This window comes from Parambassis ranga, chromosome 2 (genome assembly GCF_900634625.1).
Source record: "Parambassis ranga chromosome 2, fParRan2.1, whole genome shotgun sequence".
Classification (NCBI taxonomy): domain Eukaryota; kingdom Metazoa; phylum Chordata; class Actinopteri; family Ambassidae; genus Parambassis; species Parambassis ranga.
This window is the reverse complement of record NC_041023.1, coordinates 36,521,289-36,547,645: the sequence shown is the minus strand read 5'-3', so window position 1 is coordinate 36,547,645 and position 26,357 is coordinate 36,521,289. Positions and strand designations below refer to the sequence as shown.

Genomic DNA, 26,357 nt, shown 5'->3' with positions numbered 1-26,357 from the left:
CCATAGAAACACACACACACTGTTTCTCTGTCGCTGCCACCTTCGAGAGAGAGGCTGCACCTCTCTCCTCACTGATATCCAGCCGTTTTTTTTACTGAATCGCTGCTGACAGAGATGTGAGCAGCTTGCGGAGGATGCGGAGCAGTTTCCTGGGTTTTCACTTCTGCAGCGCAAAGTAACTCTGTCTTAAAGCTCAGACGCGAGGGTCGGATCGCACATCACTGCAGCTCAGAGCACAACAAAAAATGTGAAACAGAAAATTGTACATACACATTTCAAATTGTTATGCAGAATAACGTGTAACAAACTGCATCTGTATTATGTAATTATTGCGAGCTACAGCGCTATATGCAGCGAGTAATCAAACATACATATACAAAGTCATTCCTTCATAACAATAAAGTTCGTCTTAACTCAATGTTTTGCTCCCGTTACCTTTTAATTTACGTACTGGTATGTTTTAGCGTAGCATGCACCTTATAATACGGTGCGCCTTGTGTATGTGCTGAGGACAGAAATAGACCCTGTAACTGACACTGCGCCTTATAATGCGGTGTGCCTTATGGTCGCGAAAATACGGTAGTTATTTGTATTCTGGGTTGAGGTGGGTGTTGGTGTTCATCTACGGCACAGCTAGCATTTTAGCTAACACTTATCACTGTCCACCAGCACTCACCTACAACATTGGGAGTTTCCTTCAAATATAAATAATCTGAGTGATTGTTCTCAGTCGAACGCTGGCAGGCCAAAGAGCTGCGGCTGGAACTCCTCCACACTCCTGAGCTGTAGCGTCGCCTCCTGGGTGAGGCCGGGGTCCAGGTTGTCGTCTGGGATCATCACCACCTGCATGCCCGCGGCCAGCGCCGCCTTCACGCCGTTGGGAGCATCTTCAAACACCAAACACTGAGAGCGGTAAAAAACAAATTAAAAATGACTCTATAACACATGGTTAGCATTTTAGCATGTCCGATCCATTTGCTCTGAAACCAGCGGGGTCGTTTGAATGCTATGTTAGCGTAGCATTTGAGCATTGTTTTATAATTGAGAAAAAAAATCTAGAAATTTGTGTACATTAAGTATCATAAGTATACTTTTGCTCATTGTAGTGCTAATTTTCTGACATAATCTAAAACCTAGCAGATGCTAACGTCCATGTCGACCAACAAAAACGTACCATTCCTGCAGCAACTGTGAGTTAGCGCACCACAACTAATTTTTTTATTATTAAATTTTATGGTTGGTTGCTAACATGTAGTTAAATGGGATATTTACTATCTATGATCTATCGTATCGTATCTTAGCTTAGTGTAGCGTAGCTTATCTTATATTAGCATAGCATATCTTAGCTTAGCTTATATCGTATCGCATCTTAGCTGTGTATCATATATCTTATCTTATCTTATTGTATTGTATCGTATCGTAGCTTAGCTTATCATATCTTAGCTTAGTGTATCATATCGTATCTTATTGTAGCTTATCTTATCTTAACTTATCGTATCGTGTCGTACCGTATCTTAGCTTAGCGTAGTGTATCGTAGCATTAGCTTTAATGGTCACGTAGATGAAGATGGTGTTTGTAAATAGGGATGGCAAGATATTGGTTTTTCCATGTCCGATACCGAAATCACAATATTTTATAACAAGTGTTAAATAATATATTTGTATGGATTCATACACACTAGCGTGGCCCTCCAAGTTAAGCTAAACATTTACATGATATTACACATGATGTTGGACTCGAGGGTTGTTTCTTTGGACATTACAGAGGACCAGTTGCCTCCATTTAAACTCCTGGAAGTGAGTACATGAGACATCCACAGACCATTTACATAAGGGTTTAAGCCAATATATCGGATCAGATTTATATGATTAAAGTTTTATTGTCGTTATTAGATCATGATTTTTGCATCTTATCTTATCTTATTTTATCTTAGCTTAGCTTGGCTTATCTTAACTTAGCGTATCTTAGCTTAGCATATCTTATCTGGGCTTATCTTAGCATATCGTATTTTAGCGTATCTTATCGTATTGTATTATATTGTATCTTAGCTTAGTTTATCGTATCGTATCTGAGCTTATCATATCATATCGTATTTTTTGATTTTACATCTCTCCTCTAAGCAACTGTTTTCTTTCTACAGCAGCGATGAAGTCGCACTGTAACCAAAAGCTTTTTTAAAGCTTCCCCAGCTGCGAGGCACAGATAAATAATAGATACTACAGTCGTTAGAATGTGTGAATGGATTCTCAATTCCCACTGAAGGATTGCATGTTGTGCTTTCCTGACTATCTTTAGGCAGAAAAAAAGAAGAAAGTTAATATTATCACAGCATTAAAAAACATTCATGAGTGCTAGAAAGAGGAGACAGATCTTGTACCTCAAAATAGACCTTGTCTGCTGGTCTGATATTCTACTTTGAGCTGGCATAATTTTACATATTTAAATGTAGAGTTTACACTTACAGTCCAGAGAACATTTCTAGTGTAGCTTAGCTTTAGCTAAGAATTAGCTAAAATAGCATCCAGATTTAATTCAGTAACATTTCAAACGTTTTAGTGTAGCTTAGCATAGCATAGCTTAGCATAGCATGCTACATTTGTTTTCTTTAGTTTGTTTATATCTGGGTTAAGATTGGCATTTATCTATGGTATAGTTAGCATTTAGCTAAGAATTAGCTAAAATGCCCTTCTCACTATTTCCCACCAAAAGATGCTACAGAGCCCTAAAGTCCTTTACTGAACCTACACCCCACACCCAACAGTGATACTTGATCCCTGTGAAAATGCTAACGCTACTATTAGCTTATAACGCTATTATAAGGATTAGCTAAAACAACATGTAAAATTAGCATCTGATGTTGTTAGCTACTTTCAAACATTTTGTATAGGTTAGCATAGCATAGCTTAGCATAACATAGCATGTTAAATTTTTTTCCTTTAGTTTGTTTTTATCTGGGTTAAGATTGGCATTTATCTATGGCGCAGTTAGCATTTTAGCTAAGGATTAGCTAAGGATTAGCTAAAATGTTATTAGCACCAACATTGCATTCAATAACATGTTTTGTCATTGGTTTACAATGCATAGGATTAAGGATTAGATACACTCAACAAAAATATAAACGCAACACTTTTGTTTTTGCTCCCATGTTTCATGAGATGGACTTGAAGATCTAAACTTCATTCCAGATACACAATATTACCATTCCTCTCAAACATTGTTCACAAATCTGTCTAAATGTGTGATAGTGAGCACTTCTGCTTTGCTGAGATAATCCATCCCACCTCACAGGTGTGCCACATCAAGATGCTGATCTGACATCATGATTAGTGCACAGGTGTACCTTAAACTGCCCACAATAAAAGGCCACCCTGAAATGTGCATTTTGTTTCTGCTTTATTGGCGGTCTGGGGACTCAGAACCAGTCAGTATCTGGTGTGACCACCATTTGCCTCATGCAGTGCAACACATCTTCTTCGCATAGAGTTTATCAGATTGTCTATTGTGGCCTGTGGAATGTTGGTCCACTCCTCTTCAATGGCTGTGCGAAGTTGCTGGATATTAGTGGGAACTGGTGCACGCTGTCGTATACGCCGGTCAAGCACATCCCAAACATGTTCAATGGGTGACATGTCCGGTGAGTATGCTGGCCATGCAAGAACTGGGACATTTTCAGCTTCCAAGAATTGTGTACAGATCCTTGCAACATGGGGCCGTGCATTATCTTGCTGAAACATGAGGTGATGTTCATGGATGTATGGCACAACAATGGGCCTCAGGATCTCATCACGGTATCTCTGTGCATTCAAAATGCCATAAATAAAATGCACCTGTGTTCTTCGTCCATAACAGATGCCTGCCCATACCATGACCCCACCACCACCATGGGCCACTCGATCCACAACATTGAGCAAAGCGCTCACCCACACGACACCACACACGCTGTCTGCCATCTGCCCTGAACAATGTAAACCGAGATTCATCCGTGAAGAGAACACCTCTCCAACGTGCTAGACGACATCGAATGTGAGCATTTGCCCACTCAAGTCTGTTACGGCGACGATCTGGAGTCAGGTTAAGACCCCGATGAGGACGACGAGCATGCAGTTGAGCTTCCCTGAGACGGTTTCTGACAGTTTGTGCAGAAATTGTTTGGTTATGCAAACCAATTGTTTCAGCAGCTGTCTGAGTGGCCGGTCTCAGACGATCTCGGAGGTGAACCTGCTGGATGTGGAGGTCCTGGGCTGGTGTGGTTACTTGTGGTCTGCGGTTGTGAGGCCGGTTGGATGTACTGCCATATTCTCTGAAACGCCTTTGGAGACGGCTTATGGTGGAGAAATGAACATTCAATGCACGAGCAACAGATCTGGTTGACATTCCTGCTGTCAGCATGCCAATTGCACGCTCCCTCAATGCTTGTGGCATCTGTGGCATTTTGCTGTGAGACAAAACTGCACATTTCAGGGTGGCCTTTTATTGTGGGCAGTTTGAGGTACACCTGTGCACTAATCATGATGTCAGATCAGCATCTTGATGTGGCACACCTGTGAGGTGAGATGGATTATCTCAGCAAAGCAGAAGGGCTCACTATCACACATTTAGACAGATTTGTGAACAATGTTTGAGAGGAATGGTAATATTGTGTATCTGGAATGAAGTTTAGATCTTCAAGTCCATCTCATGAAACATGGGAGCAAAAACAAAAGTGTTGCGTTTATATTTTTGTTGAGTGTATTAGGATTTTTTTTAATTAATTACCAAAGGCAAAAACATTGAATCATTGAACACAATGTGGGTGCTAATAACATGTCAGTTTAGCTAATCCTTAGCTAAAATGCTAAGTATGTACCATAGAAAAATACCAATCTTAACCCAGATAAAAACAATCTAAAGGAAAAAAAAATTAATATGCTATGCTAAGCGACACAAAAACTATGCTGAAATGTATGGTAAAGCAGAGCCCTAAAGTCCTGTAATGAACTTACACCCTTGACTCCACAGCCACCCCACAGTGATCCTTGATCCCTGTGAAAATGCTAATGTTACATGATTTTTCCATATAACATAAGCCACAAATGTGCTTTTAACCCAATTTTAAACATCTCTTTTCAACATTAGAAGGTTAAAACACAGCTTTAACCAGCAATTGTGTGTGTGTGAATAAAGGAAACAGCTATACAATGACTCTAAAGAGCCCTACAGAAGCCACCAGAAGCCCTTTGTTCATCTGGACTCTAATACCCAGGTAGAACAAAGAGGCCTCCTCCACTTTCTTTAAAGCCTAATTGACTTCTGTGTGAAGCCAGAGACTGAAGGGAAGTGGAACAAAGACGGCGGAAGCACTGAGAGACGCACCAAACAGACCAGGGCCCTTTGCTAATTCTCTTGATTGGGAGTAATTAAAACTGGTAATTATCCCGGCGAGCTAGTGAAATGACCTTTTAATCTGCTTCTAGTGGGCTGATGCAACAATGAACCGTTAGTTTATGTGGATTATGGACACACACACACAAAAAGCTTCCATAGTGAAATGCAAGGAAGAACCGTCACCTTTGGGCAACCATCAGTGACCATCGCGCCTAGGATATTATATTATATCATATTAAACACCTAAAACACTTAGCTATGTTAAAGTCAGGATTAGGTCAAAACACATAGTCAGGATTAGGTTTTAAATGCTTGGTCAAGGCACAGAGTAACTTGGTCATACTGAGACATGAAAGTACTTATAGGGTAAGGTTTAGGCATAGAACTGGGCTAGATTAGAATCTAGATTGGATTAGATTAGAATCGCTGGATTAGACTCCTAAAAGCCAGGATTAGGTTTAGAAAAAATTCTTGGGACGAAACTAATACTGCTAGTACAGGGACTAGGCCTTGGGCCTAAAGGTTGTTCCAGAAGTGTCACTTCTACCTCGGATAACCTGCAGCAGTGTCAGCACCTGGCTGACTGCTGCATGTGTCCCAAACCCCATTTCCCTGACAGTGGCAGAGGTGCCGCCAAGCTTGTTAAACACCCGGACGCCTCATAAAAATGTAACAAGGTAAATCCAGAGAGCTGGAGAAAACCAGTTTCATCACACTTTCACTAGCAGCATAAACCCACATAACCCAAATTCATAATGCATCACAGAAACTGCTCTTTATGTACAATATTATATCAGAAGCGGCTGGTTTACACAGTCGGTGTACAAAATTGCTAACTCTAAGTAAAAAAAAAAACGTTTTTTCCTGCTTTAAAATATGTCCTTTGCTCTACTTTTTGTAGCTGAACAGATATTTGAAATGATATCATAAGTAGAAAAGCATAGCATTTTAGCATTTTCCCATTTCGTCATCTTGAGGTTGATGGTGCAATCTAGTAGCTTAAAGGGACTACAGAGATCAACCATACTTTGTTGTGGTGATGCAAAAGTCATGTGACTGTGCCGTGGTGCTTTAATAGCATGATACGAAGCTTCAAAAAACAAATATATATGGTGTTTTTTGGTAAAAAAAAACCCAAAAATGTAGAAAAAAAATTATCCAATCCAATCTAATCCAATCCGTATGGTTTTCTGGTAAAAATCCCCCCAAAACTGTAGAAAAAAATAATTAAATTAAATTAAAAAAAAAAATCTGTATGGTTTTCCGGTAAAGATCAAATTAAATTAAATTAAATTAAAACTGTGTAGTTTTCTGGTAAAACAAATGTAGAAAAAAAAGAATTATATTAAATCTCAGCAGTTTACCCCTTTGTCCAAGGAAATTTTGGTCATGCAAATTGAGGACTAACGCACCTACCAAGGGTCCGTTAAAGGGTTACAAAAGTCCAACATGACACCACGGTCGCCACATGGTCTTTGGATGATACAATCTGGCTAATCCTTGGCGACGGTCGCTCAACTCAAGTGACAGTTGAGGACATGATGCTGAAAAAAAAGGACACTGGAAACCATGTTTTGGACTCAGTCCCTTAAGAGATTGTCCTGCATCCTAAAAACTGACCGCCATACCCAACGCCGGATTGGATTTAGGGGGAAATCTAGAGTCTGGTGTGAGACTGAGGAAAGTACGTAGAAAGTTCCTAGCTCCTAACTTCCCCTCCCAGGTATACCACCCCTCTTCAAAGGGTGCCATTGAAGATTTACAGCCTGTCCACAGGCCTGCACCTCAACACATCTGGGCAGGATCCAGGCCTTGTTGGGCTGCAGACTGGTGGTTTAATAAGTGCACCAGGAGAAGGGGGGGATGTGATCGAGTGCTTGTCCTGCAGATGGATTCGCAGCTCTCACAGAAAGATCGCTTCTTTCCAGACAGGGATCAGACGCAGGACTTAACCCCTCAGGGTTTACTCGGTTGCTGAGCTGTGTGCATTTCCTCCCAGACATGAATCGACGTTTTAATCAAAGTAGAGGATCACAGCTGTAGCTGAACCTCTTTTGGCAGTCCCAGAGAAATCTCGCACATAATATTCCGTCGGAATCCATAAATGGAAAATGCTGTCTTAAGGTCAAATGTGCACATTCACAGGTAAAAAACACAGCGTCGATAAACCCCTCTGCAACTGTTCTCTGTTACTGTGCTGTGATTTTTCAGTTGTGCACGCTAGGAAACATTATGGTGAACCTGTGAAAGCAGGCCTTTGTTTTCAATCCTCCTGAGAGATTACAGAGGAAGGCAATCCTCTGGTTCAAACTCACAAACAGGCAACAATGCCGAGCACCGCACCACCTCAACTAGTCATATAAGTTAAAACTATCTAGCAATATAGCAACAAAAACAGTGATGTTAAAGCACATATAGGGGCTCAATTTGGGGTCCAAGCATCTACCCTTTCCCACCATGCACCATGATCCAGCTGTGTAATAATAATTATAATAATAACAAAATTTAATTACATTAAATTATACGAAATTTAAAAAAAAATAAACACAAATATAACAACAATAATAAGAATTCATTATATGACACCACTGTCGCCACGTGGTCTTTGGATGATACAATCTGGCTAATCCTTGGCGGTCGCCCAACTCAAGTGACGGTTGAGGACATGACGCTGAAAAAAAGGACACTGGAAACCAAGTTTTTGACTCGGTCCCCCAAGAAATTTTCCTGCACCCTAAGAACTCGCCACCATACCCAAGGCCATACCCCATCTTTGATTGGACTTAGGGGAAGTCTAGAGTCTGGTGTGAGACTGAGGAAAGTTCGTAGAAAGTTCCTATTAATTAATTAAATTAAATTATATGAAATATAAAAAATACATATAATAATAATAATAATTAAAGCTGCAAGCAGCGATGATCGAGCCCTCGTACTCCGCGCGACCGCCCCCTCCCCGTCACGCCATCCCTTCCCTGCCTTGCTCCCCCTACGAGCTGCGGCGATTTTGCCAGGGGTGGGAAAAAAGCGGCAGACAGAGGCAGAGACATGTCAGAGCAACAAATCTGTCAATATATGTAAAAATTTTTAGTATGCAGTAACCTCCTGTTTACAGTAGGTGGCGCTGTCCACAGATGTCCACACATGGTCGGGATTGGGTCTGTATCACATGTAAAAAATTTGAGGATTTTAGGAGCATCTGTGGTGGAGTTATATCAGTTGCAGTACCGTATGTGTCCACTGGGTGAAGCCAGACACCATGAGAATAGTGGAGACCTGTCTGTGCATCAAACCTCAAAAAACATTAGATTCATACATGAAAAATGACCAGAAGCAGTTACTTCCGGTTTCCTGTAGGTGGCGCTGTGCAGGTGACTCATGAACATGCAGACGTGTGGGGGGGACGGACCGTTAGGACATAAAAAAAATTTGAGGACCCTAGGACGATGCATGGCAAAGTTATAAGCAGTTGATGTTTCATGGCGAAGGTTCAACAGTCGCCACCGCCACGGGCAGCATGATACAGGAATCCACACAGGTGTCTCTGTGGGACTTCAAATCTGTGATCCTCATTTGGCTGTATAATGACAGGGAAGGATTTAACAGAGTGCATGTCAGTGAAGAACATGGCACTTCCTGTCTCCACCACAAGGGAGCGCCGTAGATCATGATGACATAGAGACGTTCAGGGAGGGGCTCTGACCACGTGCAGAAAGTTTGAAGCCGTTTGGGGCAAGTATGTAGGAGAGAGAGCCGTTCAAAGTTACATGGCGAAATCATGAATTGTCGCCAGACTTTGGCGAGCCACAGCGGCCACGCCCTTTAAGTGAGAGAAAAGCTTTTGATAACTTTTGATCAGCATGGTCTCTAGGTGACCTCCAGCAAATTTCAGGTCAATCGGGAGACACCTCTAGGAGGAGTTCGTCCGCATACCAAAGGTGGAAATCGCCAAAATCGCCAACTTCCACCCAAGATGGCGGACTGCCTGTTGAGTTGAGGTCATGGTGTCAAAGAGACTTTTTGGTGCGTCTCGGTATAATAAACATGTGTGCCGATTTTTGTGCAGCTATGTGAAACTATGCCAAAGTGCAGGAGTTTTGAAAATTCCAAGAGGGCGCTGTAGAGCCATTTTGCCCCGCCCATTTGCAGCGACCACAAAATATTGCAATTTTCGGCACCCCGATGAGTGTGCAAAATTTGGTGAGTTTTCGTGCATGGCAAAGGGGCAAAAAAGGGCGGTTTAGAGGTGCAAATAATAATAATAATACCAGCAATTACAACAGGGCCTTCGCACCACTCGGTGCTCGGGCCCTAATTAAAGCTGCAAGCAGCGATGATCGGGCCCTCGTACTCAGCGCGACCGCCCCCTCCCCGTCACGCCGTCCCTTCCCTGCCTCGCTCCCCCTACGAGCTGCGGCGATTTTGCCAGGGGTGGGAAAAAAGCGGCAGACAGAGGCAGAGACATGTCAGAGCAACAAATCTGTCAATATATGTAAAAATTTTTAGTATGCAGTAACCTCCTGTTTACAGTAGGTGGCGCTGTCCACAGATGTCCACATGGTCGGGGTTGGGTCTGTATCACATGTAAAAAATTTGAGGATTTTAGGAGCATCCGTGGTGGAGTTATATAAGTTGCAGTACCGTATGTGTCCACTGGGTGGAGCCAGACACCATGAGAATAGTGGAGACCTGTCTGTGCATCAAACCTCAAAAAACATTTGATTCATACATGAAAAATGACCAGAAGCAGTTACTTCCGGTTTCCTGTAGGTGGCGCTGTGCAGGTGACTCATGAGCATGCAGACGTGTGGGGGGACGGACCGTTAGGACATAAAAAAATTTGAGGACGCTAGGACGATGCATGGCGAAGTTATAAGCAGTTGATGTTTCATGGCGAAGGTTCAACAGTCGCCACCGCCACGGGCAGCATGATACAGGAATCCACACAGTTGTCTCTGTGGGACTTCAAATCTGTGATCCTCATTTGGCTGTGTAATGACAGGGAAGGATTTAACAGAGTGCATGTCAGTGAAGAACATGGCACTTCCTGTCTCCACCACAAGGGAGCGCCGTAGATTATGATGACATAGAGACGTTCAGGGAGGGGCTCTGACCACGTGCAGAAAGTTTGAAGCCGTTTGGAGCAAGTATGTAGGAGAGAGAGCTGTTCGTGTATGAATGGCGAAGTGACGCCACAGCGGCCACGCCCTTTGACTTAGAGAAAAGCTTTTAATAACTTTTGATCAGCATGGTCTCTAGGTGACAGCGACCGAATATGAAGTCAATCGATCGAATTCCCTAGGAGGAGTTCGTCCGCATACCAAAGGTGGAAATCGCAGAAATTTGACCGCCAAAATCAAAATGGCTGACTTCCTGTGTGGTCTAGATCAATGGTGCAAGAGACTTTTATGTGCGTCTGGACGTGTTCTGTGTGTGTGCCGATTTTTGTCTTCCTACTCTAAAAAAACCCCTATGGAGAGGGTTTTTTTAAAAATTCAAGGGGGCGCTATTGAGCCATTTTGCCCCGCCCACTTACGAGACCCCCATCAGTTGCTAGGTCACACCCCCGTGAACGTGTGTATGAATTTTCATTATCATAGAAGGTCGTTAAGGTCATAAAAAACTCAAACGTACTCTTATGGCGAAGGATCGACAGTCGGCGCACCGCCACACAGATGCCATTGCACGCAGCTTCACGGCCTTCATAGTGTAGCTTCACCAACTAGTTGGGAAGGTTCTAGAGGTGAAATGAAGTTGATGCTGTCAACTATGTAGGAGCAGTACATGTCAGAGTAAAAAGAGGTCATTTCCTGTTACCAGCAGGGGGTGTCACGAGTAAGTCAGGGTTTCAACATATGGAGGCGTTCAGGGCGGAGCCCTCATCATGCTCATAGAGTTTGAAGACGTTTGGATAAAGTATGCGAGTGTGAGAGCCGTTCAAAGTTACATGGCGAAATTATGAATTGTCGCCAGACTTTGGCGAGCCACAGAGGCCACGCCCTTTAAGTGAGAGAAAAGCTTTTGATAACTTTTGATCAGCAGGTCCTTTAGGTGACCTCCAGCAAATTTCAGGTCAATCGGGCGACAGCTCTAGGAGGAGTTCGCTCACATACCAATGGTGTAAATCGCCAAAATCGCCAACTTCCACCCAAGATGGCGGACTTCCTGTTGAGACTTTTTGGTGCGCCTCGGTATAATAAACATGTGTACCGATTTTCGTGCAGCTATGTGAAACTATGCCAAAGTGCAGGAGTTTTGAAAATTCCAAGGGGGCGCTGTAGAGCCATTTTGCCACGCCCATTTGCAGCGACCACAAAATATTGCAATTTTCGCCACCCCTGATGAGTGTGCAAAATTTGGTGAGTTTTCGTGCATGGCAAAGGGCGGTTTAGAGGTGCAAATAATAATAATAATACCAGCAATTACAATAGGGCCTTCGCACCACTCGGTGCTCGGGCCCTAATAATAATAATAAACACAGCAAATACAATAGGGCCTTCGCACCACTCGGTGCTTGGGCCCTAATATTAAACACTACAATTACAATAGGGCCTTCGCACCACTCGGTGCTCGGGCCCTAATTAAAGCTGCAAGCAGCGATGACGGGCCCTTGCAGCCCTTGCGGTCCGCAGGACCAGCAGACGCCGCCTCCCCTATCGTCCCACGACCTCTCTCCCAGCTGTACCGGTAGGAGGTGTGGTCCGCAGGCCAGAAGAGTACAGCAAAACACACATGTACAAAAGACAGGTCCTCCGGCCAGTAGGTGGTGCAGTGACTGTAGCCTATCAGGAGGTCAATCTGTGCAGTGTCGATGTCCAGCATGACTGTAAGATTTCATCCACACAGGATGACCTATGTGGGAGACACAGGCAAAAACATGTATTTCCTGTGGGTTGGCGAAGGGTCAAATTCGTGGTGGCGCCACGGCCAGACCGTGTGATGAAGTGCTGCGTTTTTGATAACTTTTGGTCCCTAACGCCTTAAGAGTAAGCAGAGCAAGTTTCAGGTGGATTGGAGAAATCCTCTAGGAGGAGTTCGTAAAAGTGTGGGGAGAGAAAACTGCAAAATGGCGCAGGTTTTTCAAAATGGCGGACTTCCTGTGCGTTTTAGAGGATACCTCCAAGAGACTTTTTTTCTTGTCTAGAGGAGATACATATGCGTACCAATTTTCGTGTCTGTCGGTCAAATGGGGAAGCAGATCTCATTCCAGGTGGCGCTGCAGAGCCATGTGGCCACACCCACATATGACGATGAGGTGATATGAAAAGGTGCACAGGGGCTGATGTCATGATAGAGTAAGAGGCAGGTAGGATGAACAAATCAAGAAAGACATCAGCTTTCTCTATGGTGGCGAAGGGTCACCTTTGTGGCGATGCCCCGCCCACACGGTGTAACATAGAGCTGCGTTTTTGATAACTTTTGCTCGACCATGTCTTCAGAACCAGGTGACAAAATCTCAGGTCCGATAGAGTATTTCCCTAGGACGGGTTCGTTGAAATACGAGGTGTGGAACATGGATAATCAGCCTGAACACAATCCATACCGCCAGTAGGTGGCGCTATGAGAGTTTTTGGTCATTAGCGTATCAATCTGTTCAGAATGACAGGCTCAGCATGCCTGATTTTTTTCATCCACATTGGATGAAGTATGTGGGAGATACAGCCACAAACACATCCATTTTGTGTGCATTGGCGAAGGGTCAACTTTGTGGTGGCGCCACGGCCAGACCGTGTGAGGAAATGCTGCGTTTTTGATAACTTTTGGTCCCTGACCCCTTAAGGGGCGAGTGCACCAATTTTCAGCCGTATCAAGCAATTCCACTAGGAGGAGTTCGCAAAGCTGCGGGGTGTGCAAATTGGAACAAGGCATGTTTTTTTCAAAATGGCGGACTTCCTGTACATCGTGGAATTTTTGTCCAAGAGGCTTTTTTTCTTGTCACAAGGCGATACATCAGTGTACCGAGTCTGAAATCTGTAGCACTTGCGGTGAATATTTTCACACGTTAGGGGGTGCTGCAGAGCCATGCAGCCAGACCCGCAAACGGCGACAGTGTCAAGTCGCGATTTTCGTCGGGGGACAATTTTGTGCCAAATTTGGTGAGTTTTTGAGCACGTTCAGGGGGTCAAATTCACAATACCGTGGGCGGAACAAGAATGATGTATAATAAACGCTTGCATTTCAATAGGGCTCTTGCACCTTTCGGTGCTCGGGCCCTAATAATTAAAGCTGCAAGCAGCGATGACGGGCCCTCGCAGCCCTTGCGGTCCGTTGGACCAGCAGCCGCCGCCTCTCCATATGGTCCCACGAACTCTCTTCCCCCAGTGCCGGCAGGAGCTGTGGTCTGCAGGGCAGAAGAGTACAGCAAAACACACATGTAGAAAAGACAGGTCCTCCGGCCAGTAGGTGGCGCAGTGACTGTAGCATATCAGCATGTCAAGCTGTGCAGCGTCCGATGTTCAGCATGACTGTAAAGTTGCATCCACATAGGATGAAGTGTGTGGGAGATACAGCCAAAAAGACATCTATTTCCTGTGCGTTGGCGAAGGGTCAACTTTGTGGCGGCGCCACGGCCAGACCGTGTGATGAAGTGCACCACTCGGTGCTCGGGCCCTAATAAATGCTTGCATTTCAATAGGGCTCTTGCACCATTCGGTGCTCGGGCCCTAAATAGAAACGCTTGCATTTCAATAGGGCTCTTGCACCATTCGGTGCTCGGGCCCTAATAATAATATATGGCGGAGTATATGAGTGTGGTGGACAGCTTTGTGGAGTGGTGCGGACAGAACCACCTGCAGCTGAATGTCACAAAGACAAGAGAGCTGGTGGTGGACTTCAGGAAGCACCAGACACTCCCAAACCCGGTCAGCATCAAGGGTACCAACGTGGACATTGTGGACAGCTACAAATACCTGGGTGTCCACATTGACCACAAACTGGACTGGTCCACAAATGCAGAGGCAATATACAGGAAGGGACAGAGTCGCCTGTATCTACTGAGGAGACTCAGGTCCTTTAACGTCTGCCAGACCATGCTGCAGATGTTTTACCACTCGGTGGTCTCCAGCGTCATCTTCTACGCTGTAGTGTGCTGGGGCAGCAGGATGAAGATGGCCGACACCAACAGACTCAACAAGCTCATTAAGGAAGGCTGGCTCGGTGCTGGGAGTGGAGCTGGAGTCTGTGGTGGAGGTGACGGAGAGGAGGATACTGAGGAAACTCCTCAGTATTTGTAACAACACGTCTCACCCCCTGCACGACACACTGCTGTCCTACAGGAGCACATTCAGCGGTAGACTGAGACTACCGAGGAGCAGCACAGAACGCCACAGGAGGTCCTTCCTGCCAGTGGCCATCAGACTGTGGCCATCAGACTGTATAACTCCTCTTTCTGTAGGGAGAAGCGCTAGATAATCATGTCAGGCATCACTGTCATTCCCTCCACTTGTCTATATTATGTTTACTTAGCACCTTACATCTCCATATTTGTATCCATCCATCCATCCATCTTCTACCGCTTATCCGGGGCCGGGTCGCGGGGGCAGCAGTCTAAGCAGGGACACCCAAACTTCCCTCTCACCAGACACTTCCTCCAGCTCCTCTGGGGGAATCCCGAGGCGTTCCCAGGCCAGCCGAGAGACATAGTCTCTCCACCGCGTCCTGGGTCTTCCCCGGGGCCTCCTCCCAGTGGGACATGCCCGGAACACCTCCCCAGGGAGGCGTCCAGGAGGCATCCGAACCAGATGCCCGAGCCACCTCAGCTGGCTCCTTTCGATGTGGAGGAGCAGCGGCTCTACTCCGAGCTCCTCTCGGGTGACTGAGCTTCTCACCCTATCTCTAAGGGAGCGCCCAGCCACCCTTCGAAGGAAACTCATTTCGGCCGCCTGTATTCGCGATCTCATTCTTTCGGTCACTACCCAAAGCTCATGACCATAGGTGAGGGTAGGAACGTAGATTGACCGGTAAATCGAGAGCCTCGCCTTCCGGCTCAGCTCCTTCTTCACCACAACAGACCGGTACAGCGACCGCATTACTGCGGAAGCTGCACCGATCCGTCTGTCAATCTCCCGCTCCATTTTCCCCTCACTCGTGAACGAGACCCCGAGATACACAAACTCCTCCACTTGGGGCAGGAGCTCTCCTCCGACCCAGAGAGGACAGACTACCTTTTTCCGGTCGAGAACCATGGCCTCAGACTTGGAGGTGCTGATTCTCATCCCAGCCGCTTCACACTCGGCTGCAAACCGTCCCAGTGCACACTGGAGGTCCCGGCTCGATGAAGCCAACAGGACAACATCATCTGCAAAAAGCAGAGATGAAATCCTATGGTTCCCGAACCAGATCCCCTCCGGTCCCTCGCTGCGCCTAGAAATTCTGTCCATAAAAATTATGAACAGAACCGGTGACAAAGGGCAGCCCTGCCGGAGTCCAACATGCACTGGGAACAGGTCTGACTTACTGCCGGCAATACGAACCAAACTCCTGCTCCGGCCATACAGGGACCTAACGGCCCTCAACAGAGGGCCACGGACCCCATACTCCCAGAGCACCTCCCACAAGATGCCGCGAGGGACACGGTCGAACGCCTTCTCCAAGTCCACAAAACACATGTGGACTGGTTGGGCGAACTCCCATGAACCCTCCAGCACCCTGCGGAGGGTATAGAGCTGGTCCAGTGTTCCGCGGCCAGGACGAAAACCACATTGCTCCTCCTTAATCCGAGGTTCGACTATAGGCCTAATTCTCCTCTCCAGTACCCTGGCGTAGACTTTCCCAGGGAGGCTGAGGAGTGTGATCCCCCTGTAGTTGGAGCACACCCTCCGGTCCCCCTTTTTAAAAAGAGGGACCACCACCCCGGTCTGCCAGTCCAGCGGCACTGCCCCCGATTGCCACGCGATGTTGCAGAGGCGTGTCAACCAAGACAGCCCCACAACATCCAGAGACTTAAGGTACCCAGGGCGAATCTCATCCACCCCCGGTGCCTTGCCGCCGGGGAGCTTTTTGACTACCTCGGCAACTTCAGCACAGGTGATGAACGAGTCCACCACTGAGTCATCAGCCTCCGCTTCCATAATGGAAGGCGTGTTGGTGGGATTGAGGAGGCCCTCGAAGTACTCTTTCCACCGTCCAACCACCCCCTCAGTCGAGGTCAACAGCTCCCCACCTCCACTGAATACAGTGTTGGCAGAGTACTGCTTCCCCCTCCTGAGGCGCCGGACGGTTTGCCAGAATCTCTTTGAGGCTGACCGATAGTCCTCCTCCATGGCCTCCCCGAACTCCTCCCAGGCCCGAGTTTTTGCCTCTACAACTGCCCTTGCTGCAGCACGCTTGGCCTGCCGATACCTATCAGCTGCTTCAGGAGTCCCACAAGCCAACCAGGCCCGATAGGACTCCTTCTTCAGCTTGACGGCATCCCTGACCTCCGGTGTCCACCACCGGGTCCGGGGATTGCCGCCACGACAGGCACCAGAGGCCTTGCGGCCGCAGCTTCGGACTGCTGCATCGACAATGGAGGTGGAAAACATAGTCCACTCCGACTCAATGTCTCCAGCCTCCCTCGGAATCTGGGTGAAGCTCTCCCGGAGGTGGGAGTTGAAGATCTCCCTAGCGGAGGGTTCGGCCAAACGCTCCCAGCAGACCCGCACAGTACGTTTGGGCCTGCCGGGCCCGTCCAGCCTCTTCCCCCGCCAACGGATCCAACTCACCACCAGGTAGTGATCAGTTGACAGCTCAGCCCCTCTCTTCACCCGAGTGTCCAAAACACAAGGTCGAAGGTCGGCTGACACGATTACAAAATCGATCATCGACCTCCGGCCTAGGGTGTCCTGGTGCCAGGTGCACCGATGGACAACCTTGTGCTCGAACATGGTGTTCGTTATGGACAAACCATGCCCAGCACAGAAGTCCAATAACAAAACACCACTCGGGTTCAGATCGGGGAGGCCGTTCCTCCCAATCACGCCTCTCCAGGTGTTACTGTCACTGCCCACGTGGGCGTTGAAGTCTCCCAGCAAGATGACAGAGTCCCCGGTTGGGGTGCCATCCAGCACCCCTCCCAGAGACTGTAAGAAGGTCAAGTACTCTACACTGCTGTTCGGCGCATACGCCGAAACCACAGTGAGAGACCTCTCCCCAACCCGGAGGCGCAGGGAGGCGACCCTCTCACATACTGGGGAAAACTCCAACACATGGCAGCTAAGCTGTGGGGCTATAAGCAAGCCCACACCAGCCCGCCGCCTCTCACCATGGGCAACTCCAGAATAGAAGAGAGTCCAACCCCTCTCAAGGAGTTGAGTTCCAGAACCCAAGCTGTGCGTGGAGGCGAGCCCGACTATATCTAGTCGGTACCGCTCGGCCTCCCGCACAAGCTCAGGCTCCTTCCCCCCCAGCGAGGTGACATTCCATGTCCCCAGAGCCAGTTTCTGTGTCCGGTGATCAGGTCGCCGAGGCCCCCGCCTTCGACTGCCACCCAATCCACTCTGCACCGGCCCCTTGCGGTTCCTCCCACCGGTGGTGGGCCCATGGGAGGTCGGCCCCACGTCGCTCCTTCGGGCTAAGCCCGGCCGGGCCCCGTGGGGAAAGGCCCGGCCACCAGGCGCTCGCATTCGAGCCCCAACCCCGGGCCTGGCTCCAGGGTGGGGCCCCGGCTGCGCCATACCGGGCGACGTCACGGTCCTTGATTTTGCTTGCCTCATAAGGGGGTTTTTGGACCGCTCTTAGTCTGTTTGTATCCATGTATCATATATTGTGCTCATACTGCGTACTGTACTCTTTTTTGGATTATAGTGACACTTATACTTATACTCTGTACTTAACTGCATTTATTGTGACTTGATATCTCTGGCACAAGAATTTCCTTCGGGATTAATAAAGTTTTATCTTATCTTATCTTATATACGCTTGCATTACAATAGGGCTCTCCCACCATTCGGTGCTCGGGCCCTAATAAGAAACGCATGCATTTCAATAGGGCTCTCGCACCGTTCGGTGCTCGGGCCCTAATAATTAAATTAAATTACACAAATCACAAAAATAATTGCATGTTCTTTTATAGTAATTTTGAACTTTAATATATGCTTTTTTATTTGCCCAAGCACCGAATGGTGCAAGAGCCCTATTGAAATGCAAGCGTTTCTTAATATTATTCCCTATTCTTGTTCTGGCTACGGTATCGCAAATTTGACCCCCTGGACATGCTCAAAAACTCACCAAATGTTGCACAAAATTGTCCCCCGACGAAAATCGCAACTTGACACTGTCGCCATTGGCGGGCGTGGCTGCATGGCTCTGCAGCGCCACCTAAAGTGTGAAAATATTCACCGCAAGTGCTACAGACATGAAACTCAGTACACTGATGTATTGCCTCGTGACAAGAAAAAAACCCTCTTGGATAAAAATTCCACGACGTACAGGAAGTCTGCCATTTTGAAAAAAAAACATGCGTTGTTTCAATTTGCACACCCCGCACTTTTGGGAACTCCTCCTAGGGGAATTGCTTGATACGGCTGAAAATCGGTGCACTCGCCCTTTAGGGGTTAGGGACCAAAAGTTATCAAAAACGCAGCACTTCGTCATACGGTCTGGCTGTGGCGCCGCCACGAAGTTGACCCTTCTCCAACGCACAGGAAATACATGTTTTTGATGCTGTATCTTCCTCATACTTCATCCTACGTGGATGAAACTTTACAGTCATGCTGGACATCGGACACTGCACAGATTGACATGCTGATATGCTACACTCACTGCGCCACATACTGGCTGTTGGACCTGTCTTTTGTATATGTGTGTTTTGCTGTACTCTTCTTCCCTGCAGACCACAGCTCGTGCCAGTACAGGTGGAAGAGAGGTCGTGGGACGATAGGGGAGGCCGTGGGTGCGAGTCCCGCGGACCGCAAGGAGTGCGAGGGCCTGTCATCGCTGCTTGCAGCTTTAGTTCATATTATTTTTGGTGTGTTTTTTGCTTTCCCTTACACAACAAATAAAGTAAAAGCTGTGTAATCTATGCACACAAGAGGTGAATATAATGCATCACCTTCTAACTCTGTCATGACATCTCTATTAATAGGGAACATATTCCAAACAGAGCCACGGAGGGAAGATGATACGACATAAGACTGACTTTAACAAGCTGACATGCCCATAACAGTTGAGACTGAGAGCAAGCGAGTGAGTGAATAAGAGACAGTGACAGATTTCCCATCACATTTTCTAAATGAGCGTGAGGGATGGATATGGAACATTTCATCATTCCTGTTGCAGGAATAAACAATATGACCATATTTTGCTTTTTAACCACGCAATTACACGAAATAATTTGCTGAATTTTTGCAACGTGATTGCTGGTCACAACTGAGTCAACCATGGTTTTCTAGTTGTCTTGAATTATGCAGAATTGTATTTTTTTTTACAGAATATTTATTTTGTATTTATTTATTGCATATCTCAGATTTGATTAAATTAGCATGCTAACCAGATATCTGGCATTTAAAAAACAGCAGAATTTTGTGTTTTAGACACAATCTTGCCAAGTAAAAATTTAAATTTAGGCAAATAAATGTCATGATTTTGAGCTTAGATTTGCGGGGGAAAAAACACATGTAACTGCTAGCTCCACACAAATTCAACATGGCTTCCTAGTTGCAATGGAAAATGAAGAATTTTTTAATTTATTTATTTTTTTTAACACAAATTCGAATTTAGGCATGATTTTTAGCTTAGATTTGCTAAAATATACATTTAAGTTAGCATGCTAACCTGGCCTCTTAGTATGGCTACAGGTCTATTTTAAAAGCCCTTTTATCAACCAAAAAGATTTTGCTGAATTTTTGTCATTAGACTGCTGGTGCCACACAAATCAAACATGGCTTCCTAGTTGCAATGGAAAGTGAAGTGTTTTTTATTTATTTATTTTTTACACAAATTTGAATTTAGGCATGATTTTTAGGGCCCGAGCACCAAGTGGTGCGAAGGCCCTATTGTAATTGCTGTGTTTATTATTATTCTTATTATTTGCCTGCCTGTTTAACTGGCTTAGTTTGGCTTAGTTTGGAGTAGGTGCACGAAAATCGGTACACATGTTTATCATACCAAGACGCACCAAAAAGTCTCTTGACACCATGACCTTAACCCAACAGGAAGTCCGCCATCTTGGATGGAAAATGGCGATTTTGGCAATTTACACCATTGGTATGTGAGCGAACTCCTAGAGCTGTTGCCCGATTAACCTGAAATTTGCTGGAGGTCACCTAAAGGACCTGCTGATCAAAAGTTATCAAAAGCTTTTCTCTAACTTACAGGGCGTGGCCTCTGTGGCTCGCCAAAGTCTGGCGACGATTCATGATTTCGCCATGTAACTTTGAACGGCTCTCACGCCTGCATACTTTATCCAAACATCTTCAAACTTTATGAGCATGACGAGGGCTCCGCCCTGAACACCTCCATATGTTGAAACCCTTACTTACTCGTGGCGCCCCCTGCTGGTAACAGGAAATGGCCTCTTTTTACTCTGACGTGTACTGCTCCTACATAGTTGACAGCATCAATTTCATTTCACCTCTAGAACCTTCCCAACTAGTTGGTGAAGCTACACTATGAAGGCCGTGAAGCTGCGTGCAATGGTGTCCGTGTGGCGGGGCGCCAACTGTCGATCCTTCGCCGTGAGATTACGTTTGAGTATTTAATGACCTTAACGACCTTCTATGATCATGAAAATTCATACACACATTCTCGGGGGCATGTACTAGCAACTGATGGGGGTCTCGTAAGTGGGCGGGGCAAAATGGCTCAATGGCGCCCCCTTGATTTTTTAAAATACCCCTCTCCATAGGGGTTTTTTTGGAGTAGGAAGACAAAAATCGGCACACACACAGAACACGTCCAGGCGCACATAAAAGTCTCTTGCACCATTGATCTAGACCACACAGGAAGTCAGCCATTTTGATTTAGGCGGTCAAATTTCAGCGATTTCCACCTTTGGTATGCGGATGAACTCCTCCTAGGGATTTCGACCGATTGACTTCATATTCGGTCGCTGTCACCTAGAGACCATGCTGATCAAAAGTTATCAAAAGCTTTTCTCTAAGTTAAAGGGCGTGGCCGCTGTGGCGTCACTTCGCCATTCATACACGAACAGCTCTCTCTCCTACATACTTGCTCCAAACGGCTTCAAACTTTCTGCACGTGGTCAGAGCCCCTCCCTGAACGTCTCTATGTCATCATGATCTATGGCGCTCCCTTGTGGTGGAGACAGGAAGTGCCATGTTCTTCACTGACATGCACTCTGTTTAATCCTTCTCTGTCATTACACAGCGAAATGAGGATCACAGATTTGACGTCCCACAGAGACACCTGTGTGGTTTTCTGTATCATGCTGCCCGTGGCGGTGGCGACTGTTGAACATTCGCCATGAAACATCAACTGCTTATAACTTCGCCGTGCATCGTCCTAGCGTCCTCAAATTTTTTTCATGTCCTAACGGTCCGTCACCCCACACGTCTGCATGCTCATGAGTCACCTGCACAGCGCCACCTACAGGAAACCGGAAGTAACTGCTTCTGGACATTTTTCATGTATGAATCAAATGTTTTTTGAGGTTTGATGCACAGACGGGTCTCCACTATTCTCATGGTGTCTGGCTCCACCCAGTAGACACATGCGGTACTGCAACTGATATAACTCCACCATGGATGCTCCTAAAATCCTCAAATTTTTTACATGTGATACAGACCCGACCCCGACCACGTGTGGACATCTGTGGACAGCGCCACCTACTGTAAAGAGGTTACTGCACACTAACAATTTTTACATATATTGAGAGATTTGTTGCACTGACACATCTCTGCTTCTGTCTGCCGGCTTTTTCCCACCGCTGGCAAAATCGCCGCAGCTCGTGGGGGGAGCAGAGGAGGGAAGGGACGGCGTGACAGGGAGGGGGCGGTCGCGCGAGGGCCCGATCATCGCTGCTTGCAGCTTTAATTCAGCTTAGATTTGCTAAAATATACATTTAAGCAAACTCTACAAGTCCAGACGCCTTGCTTCAATCTTCTCTACGTATTTAAGCTAGCATGCTAACCAGGCCCTCTTACCCTAATATATGGCACCCTACAGTGGCTAACATTATTCGACACCTAACCAAGTAGTTTTAATGCCTAAGAAGAAGTCAAGTGGAGTTCATGGTGGGCTGTGGAAGCACGCACAACAGGATCCTCAGCCTCCAGTCCTCCAAAAGTCTGGACCATTAGAGTGTATTTTCCTCTATAGCAGATAAGGTAATGGGTGTAGCCAAACTGACAGTGCTCTCTACAAGTTGGGGGAATTGACTTTCCTCTTTTGTGAAAGCAGCCTGGCATGTTTACCTGACAATACATCCACAACAGAGGCAGCTCTTACCTAGCACGTTTTTTATAAGGACGTAATTTACCAGACTGTCATTGGCTCGAAGCAACGCTCAGTGGACTGCCTAGGGACTTAATCTAACAAAAAAAAAATCACTGTTCACTCTGGAGGAGGCTGAAGGAGCCTACAGCAGGCTTAACCCGCACATCTGAACGTCTGTGGTGATGAAGTATCCAGCTAGGACGGCACGAACAGGGGTTTGTGTATGTGGTTGTGAGTCCAGAGGATTGCAGAGTCTATGCTAAGTGCTTTTTAAATCAACTAGGCCCCCCTTCGATGATAATTTGTTCAGTTTATTGCCGAACAACGTGGTAAACCTCTTGTGTCTGTTGGTTCAGTCCTGTTACGCCTGTTCGTGTCCGTCTTGTGACCGTTCTCTTCCACCTCGTGCAACAAGGACCTCACCCGGCAACAAGGATACAGTGTTATTTTCTGATTGGTCAATGGGTAGATGACAATGTTTCCAAGTTCCCCCTAAATGTCTCAAAGTAGGCTTTCAGGGTAGCTCGGCTCCCCTTAGTTCCCCTGTAATTCGAACGGGGGAAGCTAACCCTAACCTCTAACCCAACCCCAACCCTAACCCCTAATTATCTAACCCCTAACCCCGAACCCTAACCCCTAACCCCCCTAAACCATCTGAGAACTGAAGCTGTTCTGTCCCAAAAAATGAGGTACGAACGAAACAAATGTGACCGGAGAGGCAATACAGCGATCGAACTGAAATCCGGGGGGGGGGGGGGGGGGGGTTAATGACCTCTAAAATGCGTGTAAGGGTTTTAAAAGCGGTCAGCTCTGTCGGAGCGCCGATTATAATAGGCCAATTTAGCGCTCGGGTAGAAAAGTTCACATCTTAATTGTACCTGATTTGAATATCTGGATTATAAAGCCCTCCCCAGGTGTAATGCTTTGTATGATTAATGACGGGAGAACTAGTTCTCTCTGCCTCTCTCCCGCCCCCTTATCAGCACCAGCTCACTTTCATGTTTCATTAATCTTATTCAGGCCTGCCAAGCACACCTTGAGTAAAAATCTCCTGTCTCATCAATGGTGTTACTTTAGAGTAGTGAAAAATGTCTCTGCTCTTTCCACGGAGAAGAGAGAGACAGTGCACTGCTTTTTTTCTTTCACTTTTGGTCAGCTTAGACAGCAGTGCCGACACCACATTACTCACCACGTGAGGCCGGTGAACCCCGGTGTGAGGACATGAGGCCTTCTCTGCTTTGACCGATTGTATAAAATTGTATCTACTAACAAGTTTTACTTGCTCGGTGCTACCTCAAGTCTTGGGTTTGTGATCACATCATGTTTGACTCTCTGGCTGGCTGGCCCTTCCTCGACCATCCACTCTTTATGACATGGTGATTGGTGGAAGACTGAAGGCCAACATGGATGAATCTTTAAGGTTTGAACGGGACGCTCCAACTGCAGCCATGTTGGCAGTGTCACAGCCCACCCAAAACTCCAAATAAGGACAAATACGGGGACCACAAGCGGAGTTTAGGGGGCCCTGCGATCCCGGAAGCAGGAAACTCAACAACCGGCTGTCACTCAAAGCGGTAACGCCCATAATTATGCGCAAATACGGTGTCAACTACGAGTTCTGACACTTCCGCATAGGCTTCAAGTCTGAGCCCCGAAGATTGCAGCTTGGACCATACGCAATTGACAAGAGCTCTACATAACCTGCTTCCAACCAAAGGTAGGGTCAGGATCCGAAAGTAGGCCACAGTAGATTTTATTTGGGTCAGCCATATTGTTTTTTGCAAGACGGGCCTTGTTCACACTGGAGAAAGTCAATCCAGTTAGAGTGGAATTGAATCCAGCTTATAAACTGGATACGTTCAGACCTGTTTTCAATTCTGTGTCCGCGCTCAATAAAGCTTAATCCAGCTTCTTTTTATTGATTTCCCCAGTGTGAATGGGGTCTAAAGTGCAAACCTGATCGAAGTCATTCGTTAACACTTTATTATCCAGCTTGACTTGCTAGCTTAGCATCGTTAACCCTGCACTGCTTTCCAGTGAAACCCATTACACACACACACACACATTACATTCTTGCCCACCTCTTCGCTGAGCAGTTATTGCATGTTGCGAAAACATAGAAGAGACCATTGTACTGTCTTTTGTGAGTCTTGTTGTCTAACGCATGGCTCGGCGGAGACATGGAAATCCTTTTATAACAGAAGCCGTCTCTGTGGACCTTAAATGTGTGTCACGCATCGCCCTCGCTGAATTTAAAAAAGATGGTGTTTCGCACATCAAGAGTGTAGATTAGGGCAGGAAGAGCTGACAATTGGATGTGTTATTACCATATGACTGCTGCTTCCTCCTCCCCCTCCCCCCTCTGTCCGCTCTCTTTCTCGCTCCCTCTGTCTCCCCTCCTCCACACTCTCTCGCTCTCTCTGTCACGCAGTGGGGTTAGCCAGGGAGTGACGCATCATCATTCGTTATTCCACTGAACACTCTGTCGATTCCCCCTGTGAGCCGCCGTTTCATATCTCATCAAGAAAAATGCCAGCCTTAACCGTGGCTGGCTCCAGATTAAATCAGAAAATCAGGTGCTTCGTGGATCTATTTGCAGCAAAAAGCCTTTAAAGTCAGGTATCTATGCGATGCATCAAATTTACCTGTTAAATTTGGCCATAAAAATGTAACTTTTTGAACGATCCACACTTTACTTTTACTCATTAGACACCAATGTTACGAACAGTATGGTCCTTGTCTAATCTGGCCTCACAATATTACTGAACGTTCTCGACCTGTATGTTTTTGCAGAGTTTGAGCTGCTGCAATGTGATTGGTGCACTGAGTGTAGCACATAAATACACATCATGGCGGAGCAAAGATCAATATTAGGGACCATAGACCATAGATACGTCCCTTGAGTCAGAGTCATTTGATTTTGAGCATCTCCATCTGATCGGGAGGGTAACATCCGATTCAGACTCCTGAGTCTGACATCACACAATCGGGCCCAATTTCCGATTACGCGATCGGATGGTGCTGGTGGTGACGTTACTTCCTACTTTTTTTTTTTTTTTTTTTACAAGAAAGTACAGGAAATTCTCAAAGGTAAAAACTAAAACTACAAAAAAAATGCGAGAAAGAAACACCAGTAACGTAGACAGCAGCGCAGGGAGAAATGACATGCTGCTGTGCAAATAAGATAAATAACATGAGCTGTTTGTTTAATAAAGGAGCAAGGTGTAGACCTGTTCTATAGTAAAGGTTATCTTAAATGGCTTCTGTTATGATCTGGTGCTATATATAAATTAAAAAGAAATAAAATTGACTTGACCTGATATAATGATATGGGAAACACTGAACTGATTCTTAAATATGTTGAATGTTGGATAAATAGGCTATGTATTTTATGCTCATCTAGTATTTGTTAAAAGTAGAAAAAACCTCAACAATGTAAACCAAACCGAACCGAAAACCGCGACCTCAGAACCGTGATACGAACCGAACCGTGGATTTAGTGAACCATTCCACCCCGTTTTTACTATTTGGATTTCCATATAGCATTTATTTTGTAGTTCTAGGTTTGCATTTTGTAGTTTATTCACTAGCATTTCTTGCAATTTTTTGGATTACCTTTTAG

At 46.1% G+C, this 26,357-nt stretch overlaps 1 protein-coding gene across 1 annotated transcript in view; it reads right to left on the bottom strand.

Moving 5' to 3' along the window:
• Positions 1-278: 278 nt before the first annotated feature.
• Positions 279-26,357, bottom strand: part of pudp (pseudouridine 5'-phosphatase) — a 37,686-nt gene continuing 11,607 nt past the window's right edge. Inside the window, exon 4 of the mRNA XM_028400901.1 lies at positions 279-903. Coding sequence (XP_028256702.1) covers positions 727-903 — 177 coding nt within the window. The 3' untranslated portion in view covers positions 279-726. The remainder of the gene's footprint in view (positions 904-26,357) is intronic.